Raw genomic sequence first — 13,603 nt, 5'->3', positions numbered from 1 at the left:
CTTAGAAATACAACTTTGTTTTCAGGTTTGTGGCACCAATGGATTTTTCAGCTAAGCTAACGGGTCCGTAAAGAAACATGTGATGGTTCATTTTATCCATCAAATGTGGAGATCGATGGCGCTCGCATCGTTATGAAACCCTTATCTTCATTACGTTTGCTTGAAGAAGCCGCTCAAAAGAGGAAAATGTCGTTCCAAAGGTCCAGCGTTCCCCAGTTCCAGATACGTACAGTATGTTTCCTCCCAGCGTATCTCCCATGTTCCCTATACTCTGTTAGCATTAGCCCTTCTACTGTTTCCGGGTGAAAACCTGAACCCTAAGTCTGGGAACACCGATACCCTGAGAGAACATGCACTTTCCAAAACCCTCAAGTCGAGTCTGTCCTAAATACCGTGTGAATGTAAAAAGGGCAGAGGGTGCTCTTAGCAACCATTAGTTTTGGAGCATCTAAATCCTGAACTCATAGTTGTTGCTTTGAGCTCTGTTCACTCTCCTCTTATTTACTTTATTTAAAAGTAACCGCGTCAAGTTTGATGCCCACCTGCTCTTGGTTGAGCTGACGATGGACATCGGGTGGCTCATCGCATCTTTCACCACGATGATGTTGTCCTGAAACCAAGAACAGAGATGAGACGACACAGTGAAGGAGGACATTTCTCTCACAGACAAGAGTAAAGTAAAGATGGATGTGCGTGTACCAGATTTTAATCGCCATGTTTTGCTCTGACCTTGTACTTGCGGAGAATGGAGGAGTGATTCATAATCCTCTCTGTGTCGGCTCCGTCACGAGGAACCACCACGATCCCAAAATCCCCCACGATCACCTCCGTCTGAAACCACAGAAAGTCGACCTTCAGTCATTCCTCGGGGTGCGCTCACCGCAGTCTGGAGGTCTCCAGTCTCACCAGAAATCTCCAGTGACATGCTAATTATTGCTGGCGATAAATTAGAAACCGTCTTGACCTTTTAGGGAATAAAGAGAACGAGCGAGTCCAGAATGGTTCTGATACAAATCCGTTCCCCTCAATGAAACATTTAACTTAATGTCCAGTTAACAAACAAGCAAGTTAACTTCCTCGCTGAGTTAGCTAACTGGTAGCAAGCCAGCTAGCATGGTGAGCTATTTTGGCTGGCTTGTGCAAGCATGTTACCAGCTAGCTAGAATGTTAGCAGTTAGATTACCAACTAGCTTCACCAGCAGTCGCTACGTCACCAAGTTTACTGCACTGTTTTGTGAGGACGAGCTGTTGCTGTCACTTCCTGATGTCACCTGAGCTATCGAACTCAGTCAGTCACTAAAGTCAAATTTCAAACTCCAGAAGAGCATTCTGTGTTGAAGTCGTTGGAGTTAATATTTCTCTGTATTAAGATTCAATTATTCATTCAAATGACAGCTGAGTGTCTGTGTGTTTAAATAGATTCCTTAAAATTACTAAATCGTGTAGTAAGTCTATTGATTATATAATTCAAAAACTGAACTCCGTTAGCACTTTTTATGCTAACACAGCTAGCATTCATATTAGCATGGTGGTGTGCTTGTTAGCAGTGTGTCAGAGAAGAAAAATGCTGCATGCTATGAGTGATGACGCTTTCCTTGTGCAGACGCTTCCTTCATCAGCGACATCAAAATGAATTATTACGGTAGCGTTCGGAGGAAAGAACGGAGGGGTGGTGCTACGTGGTGATGGGGCGGGGTTACAGGTGGATGGGCGGGGCTACAGTGTGCTTACATCACTGTCCTTCCACAGGCCAGGGATGCAGAAGGACTCCAGGAGATCACTGCCACACAGGAGCAAGATGCGTAACTCTACAGACGACAAACAGGTAGGAGGAAAGAGACACGTCCTCAGTAAACAACACGTTTACTGGACACGAACAAAGACACGGCAGGAAGGAAACACGACACACGAGTCTGTTCAGGGTCAGGTACTGAAGAGACGACTCACCGATCTCCTCGTATCTCATCGCAGTCCCCAGGTTAGCGTTTTCATCTGACACAGCCAAACAAAGCAGAATCAGTCCATCGTCAGTGTGAACACTAAAGGTCTGCACGCTGCTGCTACAACAATGTCATTTTCTCTCATTTATGTCATTTGCAGATAACTTTGTCCTGATAAGCTAAAGTTCTTGTTCTCACTCTTTCTCATGAGAAATGGAAAACAGTGCAGCCACTTTTATTTGTTGTAGTATACCGCTCTCCTGGTCCTTACTCCGAATTTATAGCTGAGTTCTCGGAGTTTCTATCAAGTTTAGTTCTTGAAGCAGATAAAGTAATTATTGTAGGTGACTTTAATGTACATGTCGACGTTGATAATGACAGCCTTAGCACTGCGTTTATCTCAGTATTAGACTCAGTTGGCTTCCGCCAGAATGTACATGAACCGACTCACTGTTTTAACCACACCCTCGACCTTGTTCTGACATATGGCATTGAAATCGAAGACTTAATAGTCTCCTCACAGAATCCTCTTTTATCAGACCATCATTTAATAACTTTCGAATTCATATTACCAGACTACCAGCCAGTAGGCAAAAATTCTTATAGCAGACTCCTGTCTGATAGTGCTGTAGCTAAATTTAAGGATATGATCCCATCAGTATTTAATTCAATGCCATGTCTCAATACAACAGAGGAGTCTTATGCTAACGTTAGTCCCTCCCAGATTGACTTCCTGGTTGATAGTGCTACAGGATCGTTGCGTATGACACTTGACTCTGTTGCTCCCCTAAAAAAGAAGAAAATTAAACAGAGGAGGTTAGCTCCATGGTATACTCCTCAAACCCACAAATTAAAGCAAACTTCACGGAAAATAGAAAGGAAATGGCGTTCTACCAATTTGGAAGAATTTCGGTTCGCCTGGCAAGACAGTCTTAAAATATACAGGAAAGCCCTCCGCAGTGCCAGGGCAGCCTATTACTCTGCACTAATAGAGGAAAATAAGAACAATCCCAGGTTTCTCTTCAGCACTGTAGCCAGGCTGACAGAGAGCCATAATTCTGTTGAACCATGTATTCCTTTAGCTCTGAACAGTAATGACTTCATGAGCTTCTTTAATGATAAAATTCTAACTATTAGAGACAGAATTCATCGACTCCTGCCGTTAACAGGTACTGTTTTGTCTTCAAACGCAGAAACCGTAGAAACTGTTACTCAGTCTGTCGCAGTTTTAGACTGTTTTACTCCTGTTGACCTTCATCAACTAATTTCAATAATTTCATCATCAAAATCATCTACCTGTATTTTAGATCCTATCCCGACTAAGCTGTTTAAAGAAGTATTACCTCTAATTGACTCTTCAGTTTTAGACATGATCAATCTCTCTTTATCAACAGGCTACGTACCACAGTCCTTTAAAGTAGCTGTGATAAAACCGCTACTGAAAAAGCCTACTCTTGATCCAGGGGTTTTAGCCAACTATAGACCGATATCCAACCTTCCCTTTCTCTCAAAAACTCTTGAGAAAGCAGTTGCCAATCAGCTGTGCGACTTTCTAAACAATAATAGTTTATTCGAGGATTTCCAGTCAGGATTTAGAGTGCATCATAGCACAGAGACAGCACTGGTTAAAGTTACAAATGACCTTCTAATTGCATCTGATAAAGGATTTGTCTCTGTACTAGTCTTACTGGATCTTAGTGCTGCATTTGACACCATTGACCATGGCATCCTATTGCAGACACTGGAACATTTCATTGGCATTAAGGGAACTGCGCTAAGCTGGTTTAAATCCTACTTGTCAGATCGCTCTCAGTTTGTACGCGTTAATGACGACTCCTCTGTGCTCACTAAAGTCAGCTATGGAGTTCCGCAGGGTTCTGTGCTTGGACCAATTCTGTTCACCTTATATATGCTTCCTTTAGGTAAGATTATCAGGAAGCACTCAATAAATTTTCATTGCTATGCAGATGATACCCAGCTATATTTATCAATGAAACCGGAAGAAACCAGTCAGTTAACTAGACTACAAGCATGTCTTCATGACATAAAGACCTGGATGACCTGCAATTTTCTGATGCTAAACTCGGACAAAACTGAAGTTATAGTAGTAGGCCCTAAACATCTTAGAAGGTCACTTTCTGATGACATAGCAGTTATGGATGGCATTGCGCTGGCCTCCAGCACCACTGTAAAGAATCTGGGAGTTATCTTTGACCAAGACATGTCCTTTCACTCCCATGTAAAACAAATTTCAAGGACTGCCTTTTTTCACCTACGTAATATCGCAAAAATCAGGCATATTTTATCTCAAAATGATGCAGAAAAACTAGTCCATGCATTCGTAACTTCCAGGCTGGATTATTGCAATTCTTTACTATCAGGCTGCCCAAATTCGTTGCTGAATATTCTCCAGTTGCTCCAGAACGCTGCAGCACGTGTTCTGACAAAAACCAGGAAGCGAGATCATATTTCTCCAATACTCGCCGCTCTGCACTGGCTCCCTGTAAAGTTTAGAATAGAGTTTAAAATTCTCCTCCTTACTTACAAAGCCATAAATGGCCAGGCACCTTCTTATCTTAAAGAGCTCATAGTACCTTATTGCCCTACTCGAACACTGCGTTCCCAGAATGCATTTCTACTTATGGTTCCTAAAGTCTCAAAAAGCAGAACAGGAGTCAGAGCATTTAGCTGTCAAGCTCCTCTCCTGTGGAACCATCTTCAGTCTTTGTCCGGGAGGCAGACACTGTCTCTACATTTAAGAGTCGTCTTAAAACTTTCCTTTTTGATAAAGCTTATAGTTAGGGCTGGCTCAGGCTTGTCCTGGACCAGCCCCTAGTTATGCTGCTATAGGATTAGACTGTTGGGGGACATCCAAAGATACACCGAGCTCCTCTGTCCTTCTGTCCCTCTCCATCCGCACGCTCTCATGTCCTACCACGGCGTCTTACTAACTTAGCTCCTTCCCCGGAGTCTCTGTGCTTTGTCGTCTTGCAGGTTCCCATGGACAGTGGCTGAATCTGGATTGTGGATTTCAGCTGCATCTCCTGCCTTGGCCCTGCCTGACATCCACTGCAACTGCTACTGCTGTTATTACATCCACTGTCACTGTTACTGTGACTGCGTGTCTGTCTCTCTGTCTCTGTCTCTCTCTCTGTCTCTGTCTCTGTCTCTCTCTCTGTCTCTGTCTCTGTCTCTCTCTCTCTCTCCCTCTCTGACTGCTTTTCTGTCTGTCTGTCTGTCTGTCTGTCTGTCTGTCTCACTCTCCCTCTCTTGCTCTTCCTCTCTCACCCAACCGGTGGAGGCAGATGGCCGCCCACCCAGAGTCTGGTTCAGTCTGAGGTTTCTGCCTGTTAAAAGGAAGTTTTTCCTCGCCACTGTCGCCAAGTGCTGCTCATGGGGGAATTGTTGGTTTCTTTGTAGATAAAGAGCTTGGTCTGTACCAGCTCTATATGGAAAGTGTCCTGAGACAACTTCTGTTGTGATTTGGCGCTATACAAATAAAATTGAATTGAATTGAATTAAAGTACAGCTGTTGGCAGAGTCTCGCCAGTCGAAGCTCCTGTTGCTGCTCTGTGATCTGGACTTTTTTTATTGGGCTTTATTATGATTGGCTGCTCCCTTGGCCCTGGCAGAGTGAACTGTGGTTTATTGGCTGCTGTTATTTCCTCTGCTCTCTTCATCTTCATCTTCATCTTCATCCTGATCTACTTACCAACGAAGGTGAAGCGTTCGATGTGAGGGCGGACACAGCAGATCTTCCCCAGACTCTCACTGACCTTCCCCCACAGTTTGACTGAGGACAGTTTAGAGGAAAGTGAGGCACAACATCATCATCCTCGTCATTATCATCATCATCATCATCATCATCATCATCATCATCATCATCATCATCACTATCATCATCATCATCATCATCATCATCCTCGTCATTATCATCATCATCATCATCATCATCATCATCATCATCATCATCATCATCACTATCATCATCATCATCATCATCCTCGTCATTATCATTATCATCATCATCATCATCATCATCATCATCATCATCATCATCATCCTCGTCATTATCATCATCATCATCATCACCATCACCATCATCATCATCACCATCATCATCATCATCATCATCATCCTCGTCATTATCATCATCTTCATCATCACCATCACCATCATCATCATCATCATCATCCTCGTCATTATCATCATCTTCATCATCACCATCACCATCACCATCATCACCATCACCATCATCACCATCACCATCATCACCATCATCATCATCCTCATCATTATCATCATCATCATCATCATCACTATCATCATCATCATCATCATCATCATCATCATCCTCGTCATTATCATTATCATCATCATCATCATCATCATCATCATCATCATCATCATCATCATCATCCTCGTCATTATCATCATCATCATCATCATCACTATCATCATCATCATCATCATCATCATCATCATCCTCGTCATTATCATTATCATCATCATCATCATCATCATCATCATCATCATCATCATCATCATCATCCTCGTCATTATCATCATCATCATCATCACCATCATCACCATCACCATCATCATCATCACCATCATCATCATCATCATCATCATCATCATCCTCGTCATTATCATCATCTTCATCATCACCATCACCATCACCATCATCATCATCATCATCCTCGTCATTATCATCATCATCATCATCATCATCACCATCATCACCATCACCATCACCATCATCCTCACCATTATCATCATCATCATCATCATCATCATCATCATCATCATCATCACTATCATCATCATCACCATTATCATCATCATCATCACTATCATCATCATCATCATCATTATCATCATCATCATCATCACTATCATCATCATCACTATCATCATCATCATCACTCACTGGCGGTGGGCTTGTGACTCAAGTTGTTGTGGTTGTGGTAGATGGGCGGAGTCTGGTTCTGAGGCTGACCAATCACAGGAGTGGTTGATGGCGTGCTGACGTTGGACAGAATGCAGCCGGTGACTCTCTGACAAACGAAACGTTTTTATCAGAAACGACAGACTGAATGTTCGACAGGAAACGGGAATCGTGGAAAGTCATTCAAGCTAACCTGACAGGCAGAAATAAAGACGGAGCATAATCAGAATGATGATGAATATCTCCTCACCTTCATCAGGTCACGATGATGCTCCAGCACGCTGCAGGTGGGCTGCCAGGCGTCCTGGTAACACTCCCAGGGGTCCACCCTGCACCAAACCAGTCAGAGCTGAAGCCTCCTGACACAAAGACTGAGGTGACTGAAGGTGATTCTGCTTTCTCACCTTCACAAAGGAAAATAGAAGCTGCCTCACCTGATCCAATCAGAGGACTGGACAGCCAGCTGACACATGGTGAGGCGATGTCTGCTGGGCACTAAACCCTGCAGACACACAGAGAGAGTCTCAGGTGAACAGCGTTAGCAACAACACCTGCACTGGAACACTGGGTCACCTGCTGAGAGGAAGCTCTGAGAGGAAGACTGAATGTGACCTCATGTGTTCAGGTAGTAACACACACACACACACACACACACACACACACACACACACACACACACACACACACTGCCGTCACTTCACACCACACACCGTCAACAGCACACAGGTGAGGGTGTGTCAGCACGGCTGTGTCAGCGCCTGATCCAGCTCACAAAACACCAATTTGTTTAATAAAACGTTACAGGAGGCCGGAGGATGTAAAACCTGGAGGTAGGAGTTAACAGCCAATCACAGAGCTTCATTCTGTTAGGTGTGCTGAAGACCACAGTGGTGGGAAAATGGATCTTGAAGTCTGCAGGTTAAATTAATTCACTTTCAGATTCTGGATCAGTTTTTTCGTCTGAAGCCTCAATGGCTTAAACCTTTTAAACCGTGAACATTCAGCTAGCTGCAGGTGAAATACTGACGTTGAAAATCACATCAGCAAAGACTCCTGATGCGGCTGAAACTGTGTTTCTGTGCATCAATTATTCATGTTGTGTGTTTATATAGAGGCAGACCAAAAGTAGGACAGGAGCTTCGTTAATTCCAGCTGGAAGCAGAGCAGAAAACAACAGCAGCTGCATGAAGGACGCCGCGCACAGGACGCTGCTGTCTGCTGTCTGCTGTCTGCTGTCTGCTGTCTGCTGCTGTCTGCTGTCTGCTGCTGTCTGCTGTCTGCTGTCTGCTGTCTGCGGCTGTCTGCTGCTGTCTGCTGTCTGCTGCTGTCTGCTGTCTGCTGTCTGCGGCTGTCTGCTGTCTGCTGCTGTCTGCTGTCTGCTGTCTGCTGTCTGCTGTCTGCGGCTGTCTGCGGCTGTCTGCTGTCTGCTGCTGTCTGCTGTCTGCGGCTGTCTGCTGCTGTCTGCTGTCTGCGGCTGTCTGCTGTCTGCTGTCTGCTGTCTGCTGCTGTCTGCTGTCTGCTGTCTGCTGCTGTCTGCTGTCTGCTGCTGTCTGCTGTCTGCTGTTGTCTGCTGCTGTCTGCTGTCTGCTGTTGTCTGCTCCTGTCTGCTGTCTGCTGTCTGCTGCTGTCTGCTTCCTGCTGCTGTCTGCTGTCTGCTGTCTGCTGCTGTCTGCTTTCTGCTGCTGTCTGCTGTCTGATGCTGTCTGCTTCCTGCTGCTGTCTGCTGTCTGCTGTCTGCTGCTGTCTGCTTTCTGCTGCTGTCTGCTGTCTGCTGTCTGCTGTCTGCTGCTGTCTGCTGTCTGCTGTCTGCTGTCTGCTGCTGTCTGCGGCTGTCTGTCTGTGGGCGTGTCCATCCACCTGCATCTCATTATGTACTCAGTATTTGAGCTCTGCTGCTCCAGCGGCTCATCGTCACGTCGTTCAGTCCACCTGTGTGCTGCGACTGCTCAGGCCTCCTTGTACCTTTGCTTCCTTGTGTTTCGCCTGTTGACCGACCACGTGTCCACTGTCCAAACCTCATCCTGTCTACCTGCATTCTGCACAGCGTCTCCCAGCCTTTGTCCACCTCAGCCTGCATAACGTCTTCAGGTGATCCTGATGAACGTGCTCAGCCTGAGTCTGAGTTCTGCTCCTACAGTCTACAGTCACTGCAGTCTGAACACATTACTCTGATTACTTCCTGCTTCCTGAACAGACCTGGAGCACCAAAGGTTTCTCTCTTCACCGTCATGACTTACAGGTTTTCCGTAGGAGTCGTGCACCGGTGAGATGATTCCTCCGATCACGATGAAACGACCCGTTTTGTGCAGATATTCTCTGGCTTTCTCTGCAAATACACACACACACACACACACACACACACACACACACACACACACACACACACACACACACACACACACACACGTTGCAGCAGTGGTGGAAATACTGGAGTTTTGAGGTATTTGTACTTTGTCCTCCATTTATCTCACAGATGAAGGTTTCAGATAAAAACACAATAAGCTTAGAAACCACATTTAAAGATTAATGCAGGTCTTCACACCGCCTGGACTCGCGGCCTCTTACAGTGAAACAGAGTTGTGGTTCTCTGTCATGTTTCATCAAGTCTGTCTTTTCAGCGATCAATAAAAACTGTCCTTTGCTTCTTTTGTCTTGATGTCGTATGACTTCACACCTTCCATCCATCCATTTTCCATGCTGCATATCCCTTTCGGGGTCGCGGGGGGGCTGGAGCCTATCCCAGCTGTCAACAGGCAGGAGGCGGGGTACACCCTGGACCGGTCGCCAGCCAATCGCAGGACTTCACACCTAATTATTGAATTTTTACAAGACATTTTTCTCACTTTTGAATTTTGAATTATCACCAAATGTTTCCGTCACTGGACAGAATCTACATTTCTCGTTAAGACACAAAGAGAAAACAGGAGATGAGTGTCTGAACCAGGTTGTGAGTGCAGACGGACTTCAGTTCCTGATGGTTTCAGTCCTCAGACCTGCTCCAGTCAGGATCAGGGAGTTCAGTGACGAATGCAGTGATTGAAAGAGGAAACAGCTGCTGAGAGTCTGCTCAGCGGAGCTTTGACTCGACGGTCAGAAAGACGTCAGCATGACTAAATCTGAAACATCTGAACATCTGACGCCATCAGATGATCACGAGGTGATGCTAACATGTTAGCAACCTGCTGTGGATGAAAGCAGCAACAGGATATAAAGAAGCTCAGTGAGCTCCAGCTCAAACATCTACAGCAGGAATGAACACATGAACGCACAGGAAGATGAATGAACACATGAACGCACAGGAAGATGAATGAACACATGAACGCAGCAAGAACATGAATGAACACATGAACGCAGCAGGAACATGAATGAACACATGAACGCACAGGAACACGAATGAGCACATGAAGGCAGCAGGAACATGAATGAAACATGAATGCAGCAGGAACATGAATGAACACATGAACGCACAGGAACACGAATGAACACATGAAGGCAGCAGGAACATGAATGAACACATGAACGCACAGGAACACGAATGAGCACATGAAGGCAGCAGGAAGATGAATGAACACATGAAGGCAGCAGGAAGATGAATGAACACATGAAGGCAGCAGGAACATGAATGAACACATGAAGGCAGCAGGAACATGAATGCACAGACAAACACACTGACAGGAACACTTTGCTCACACACCTGGAGTACTTTTACTTCATTCTGCTGATAACACTCACATACTTTACTTGCAGTGAAGCTTCAGATTTGAATGTTTGCTTTGTGCTTCGTGTCTTTGCTGAATAAGATTTAGAGCACAGAAACACCATGTTGGATGTTTTGTGGCCTTTTTGTGAATTTTCCTTCTCCATCTGCACCTCCAGCTGTGAGGGAACGCCTCATGAAGAAGAAAGGCTGCAGAGACGGAGGAGCTGCCGGTGAAAATAGGTCACGGTGGGAACATGGCTGCTGAGCTGCTGCGCCGTCAAAGCCGACATCCACGTCAGAGTGTGAGGAGGAGCCCTCTGTGATGGAGTCTGCGGAGACGTAACGTCTCACTGAATGTTACTGTGGAGGTTAGGAACCTAGCTTTGGTCCTTCAGTCTGTTCCGGTCAAGACGTGAGCTGCTGTCACCACTAGTGGGCGCTGTGGGTCCTGATGATCACTGACGCCACCGATCATCTTTGCCAGAAAGGTTCAGTTTCTCATCTTTGATCAGTTTCGTAGATGTCTCGTTGTTACCAGCTGTGGCAGATGTCAGATCAGTGAGTGTGGATGGAGAGAAGACGTCTGCAGGCTACAGGCTGAGACTTCCAGCATCTGCTTCTGTGAAGCACCATGACACCACGTGGCTGCACGAGTACTCACGACTACTGCAGCAATGCAGTAAGACTAGAGTACTCATTACAATTACAATTTGTCATTTGGCAGACGCTTTTATCCTAAGTGACGTACACATGAGATTTTCATACATCACAAGCATCGATCTAGACGGGACAGAACAGCAAGAGGAAGTGTCCTGACGCAACTTTCTGGTCCAACTGGACACAGGTGCTACGAGACAGTGACACCAAGTAAAGTAGAAAGTACAAAGAGTCGACCGAGAGGTTTTCTTTTTTTTTCATTGTCAGGTAATACTGTAGTAAAGACAGAGTACTCAGGTAATACTGTAGTAAAGACAGAGTACTCAGGTAATACTGTAGTAAAGACAGAGTACTCAGGTATAAATGAAGGGCTGTTGTATCATTTGGTCCATTTTAAGCCCAAACACCTGAATGTATTACAGATATTCCCTTCTTGTCTGTTATTTTGATCTCGTTGATTCCATCGTTTAATGGAAAATCAATTAAAGTGAGATTAAAAATGAAAAGACTTCATGGTGGCAGCCGTCCTGTGAGGCCACAGAGGCTCTTTATGACCAACGCATCTGTAATAACAGCTGTTAGAAGCTCTGTGAACGCCATGAGAGCAGCAGAAGAAATGTTCATGCTGCTGTTTAAAGCCTGTCAGCTCCTCTTTAATGACGCAGGAAGCGCCGCTGAGCAAGGCACTACCTCCACACTGTCCACTCTGTCTGTCCACTCTGCCTGTCTGTCCACTCTGTCTGCCTGTCTGTCTGTCCACTCTGTCTGTCTGTCTGTCTGTCTGTCTGTCTGTCTGTCTGTCTGTCTGCCTGCCTGTCTGTCTGTCTGTCTGTCTGTCTGTCTGTCTGTCTGTCTGTCTGTCTGTCTGCCTGTCTGTCCACTCTGTCTGTCTGTCTGTCTGTCTGTCTGTCTGTCTGTCTGTCTGTCTGTCTGTCTCTCTGTCTGTCTCTCCGGCCTCGTGTCTGTCTGCTCAGTCTGAACCTGTGTCCGCTCCGTCAGGGACTCTTCATTTGCGCGCTGCGCCACACGCCGCGTCAGGCCTGCGGAGCGTTAACGCCGCACAGTTCCGTCTTTTCCGTCTTTGAGCGGGTTCAGACTGCGCTGATCCGGCTCGCGGTGGATTCTTCATGAGTAATTGTTGTGTTTTTGTCCGTTATCTGCGTATTTGCCGGACGTGGAGCCCTCGCCCATTTCAGCACCACCCTGCTGGACAGCGACCAGGCACAACACGCCAAAGCTCATTGATATGTTCCTCATGTTTAGCTCAGATGTGTAGCGATTATTATTTGGGAGGTTTCGGGAGATCTTTATCCCGTAACAACACGCCTCCGCCCTCCCCCCTCCCCCCACCCTTCCAGCGCGGATGCTCACCGAACATATGGATGTGTCCCTTGGTGATGGGGTTGAAGCTGCCGCAGGACAGTAGGATGACGTGGGTTTTGGTGGTTTCTGTCATGGTTTCTTTCGATGTCTGTCTTCTACCGTTTTCCTGTGTCCCGGTCCGGTCCGGTCCCGGTCCTGTGCGGTTCTGTGTCGCCGGGTCGTCGGTTGTTTGTGGCAGGCAGCCGCCGCAGAGAGAGAGGCGAGGTCGGTGCGTCTGCGGCAGGAAGCAGCGTCAGTGCGTTAAAGAGACACTCACAGCGGAACATCTGACAGTGAGCGCACTCCTGCGCCGTGCGCGCGGACACATCCTGCTGTATTTACGGCTGACAGTCAAAGTGTTTTTGGGATCTGGGTTGTGTTCAGTGTGTCCTGTTACCTCCACCTCTGGAGCCTTTTTTACACAACTTCAGTACTCCTCCTGGAGCTGCTTTGAGAAACCAGCTGCACACACACACACACACACACACACACACACACACACACACACACACACACACACACACACACACACACACACAGAGCACAGGCTGGGTGAAGCTCCTTCGGGGGCAGTGAGACCCTCCTGCCTGTCCCACTCTGACCCCCCCCACACTGTCTCTGCTCTCTGACGTGGTCTCGCTCCTCGCAGGCAGCATTCAGACACCAGTTTATAACGAGCTGAACTTAAAGCACGTCATGCCCACAGACTCTGTCTGTGTCTCTGTGTCCTCGAAGACCTGCACACAGTCTCAGGTCCTCACAGGACACGACCCTGCAGACTGTCTCCGTGTCGAGGTGTGAGACATACGGGGGCTGAGCTCTGCGGTGGGAGACCTTCACATCTCTTCTGAAAGTGTGTCATCATGTGTGGACGCAGCTGGTTTATGTGTGTGATGTAAACACGCACCGTGTATGTTTGTCCTCTGTGGAGCAGCTTGACGTCTCTGGGTTTATATCTATAAATATATTTAAATACTCTTATTGTCATTATGA

At 46.3% G+C, this 13,603-nt stretch overlaps 1 protein-coding gene across 1 annotated transcript in view; it reads right to left on the bottom strand.

The window, feature by feature from the left end:
• Positions 1–12,873, bottom strand: part of nmnat2 (nicotinamide nucleotide adenylyltransferase 2) — a 16,624-nt gene extending 3,751 nt beyond the window's left edge. Inside the window, exons 1-10 of the mRNA XM_070973346.1 lie at positions 12,620–12,873; positions 9,129–9,217; positions 7,326–7,393; positions 7,142–7,220; positions 6,874–7,000; positions 5,653–5,733; positions 1,948–1,992; positions 1,732–1,808; positions 730–831; positions 543–610 (exon numbers count right to left, since the gene is read on the bottom strand). Of these exons, the coding sequence (XP_070829447.1) occupies positions 543–610; positions 730–831; positions 1,732–1,808; positions 1,948–1,992; positions 5,653–5,733; positions 6,874–7,000; positions 7,142–7,220; positions 7,326–7,393; positions 9,129–9,217; positions 12,620–12,704 (821 nt within the window). The 5' untranslated portion in view covers positions 12,705–12,873. The remainder of the gene's footprint in view (positions 1–542; positions 611–729; positions 832–1,731; positions 1,809–1,947; positions 1,993–5,652; positions 5,734–6,873; positions 7,001–7,141; positions 7,221–7,325; positions 7,394–9,128; positions 9,218–12,619) is intronic.
• Between the last annotated feature and the right edge of the window lie 730 nt (positions 12,874–13,603).

The sequence above is a fragment of the Chaetodon trifascialis genome, chromosome 11 (assembly GCF_039877785.1).
Source record: "Chaetodon trifascialis isolate fChaTrf1 chromosome 11, fChaTrf1.hap1, whole genome shotgun sequence".
NCBI classification, from domain to species: Eukaryota; Metazoa; Chordata; class Actinopteri; order Chaetodontiformes; family Chaetodontidae; genus Chaetodon; species Chaetodon trifascialis.
Note: the sequence above shows the minus strand (reverse complement) of the source record. Positions and strands in the feature narration are given on the sequence as shown.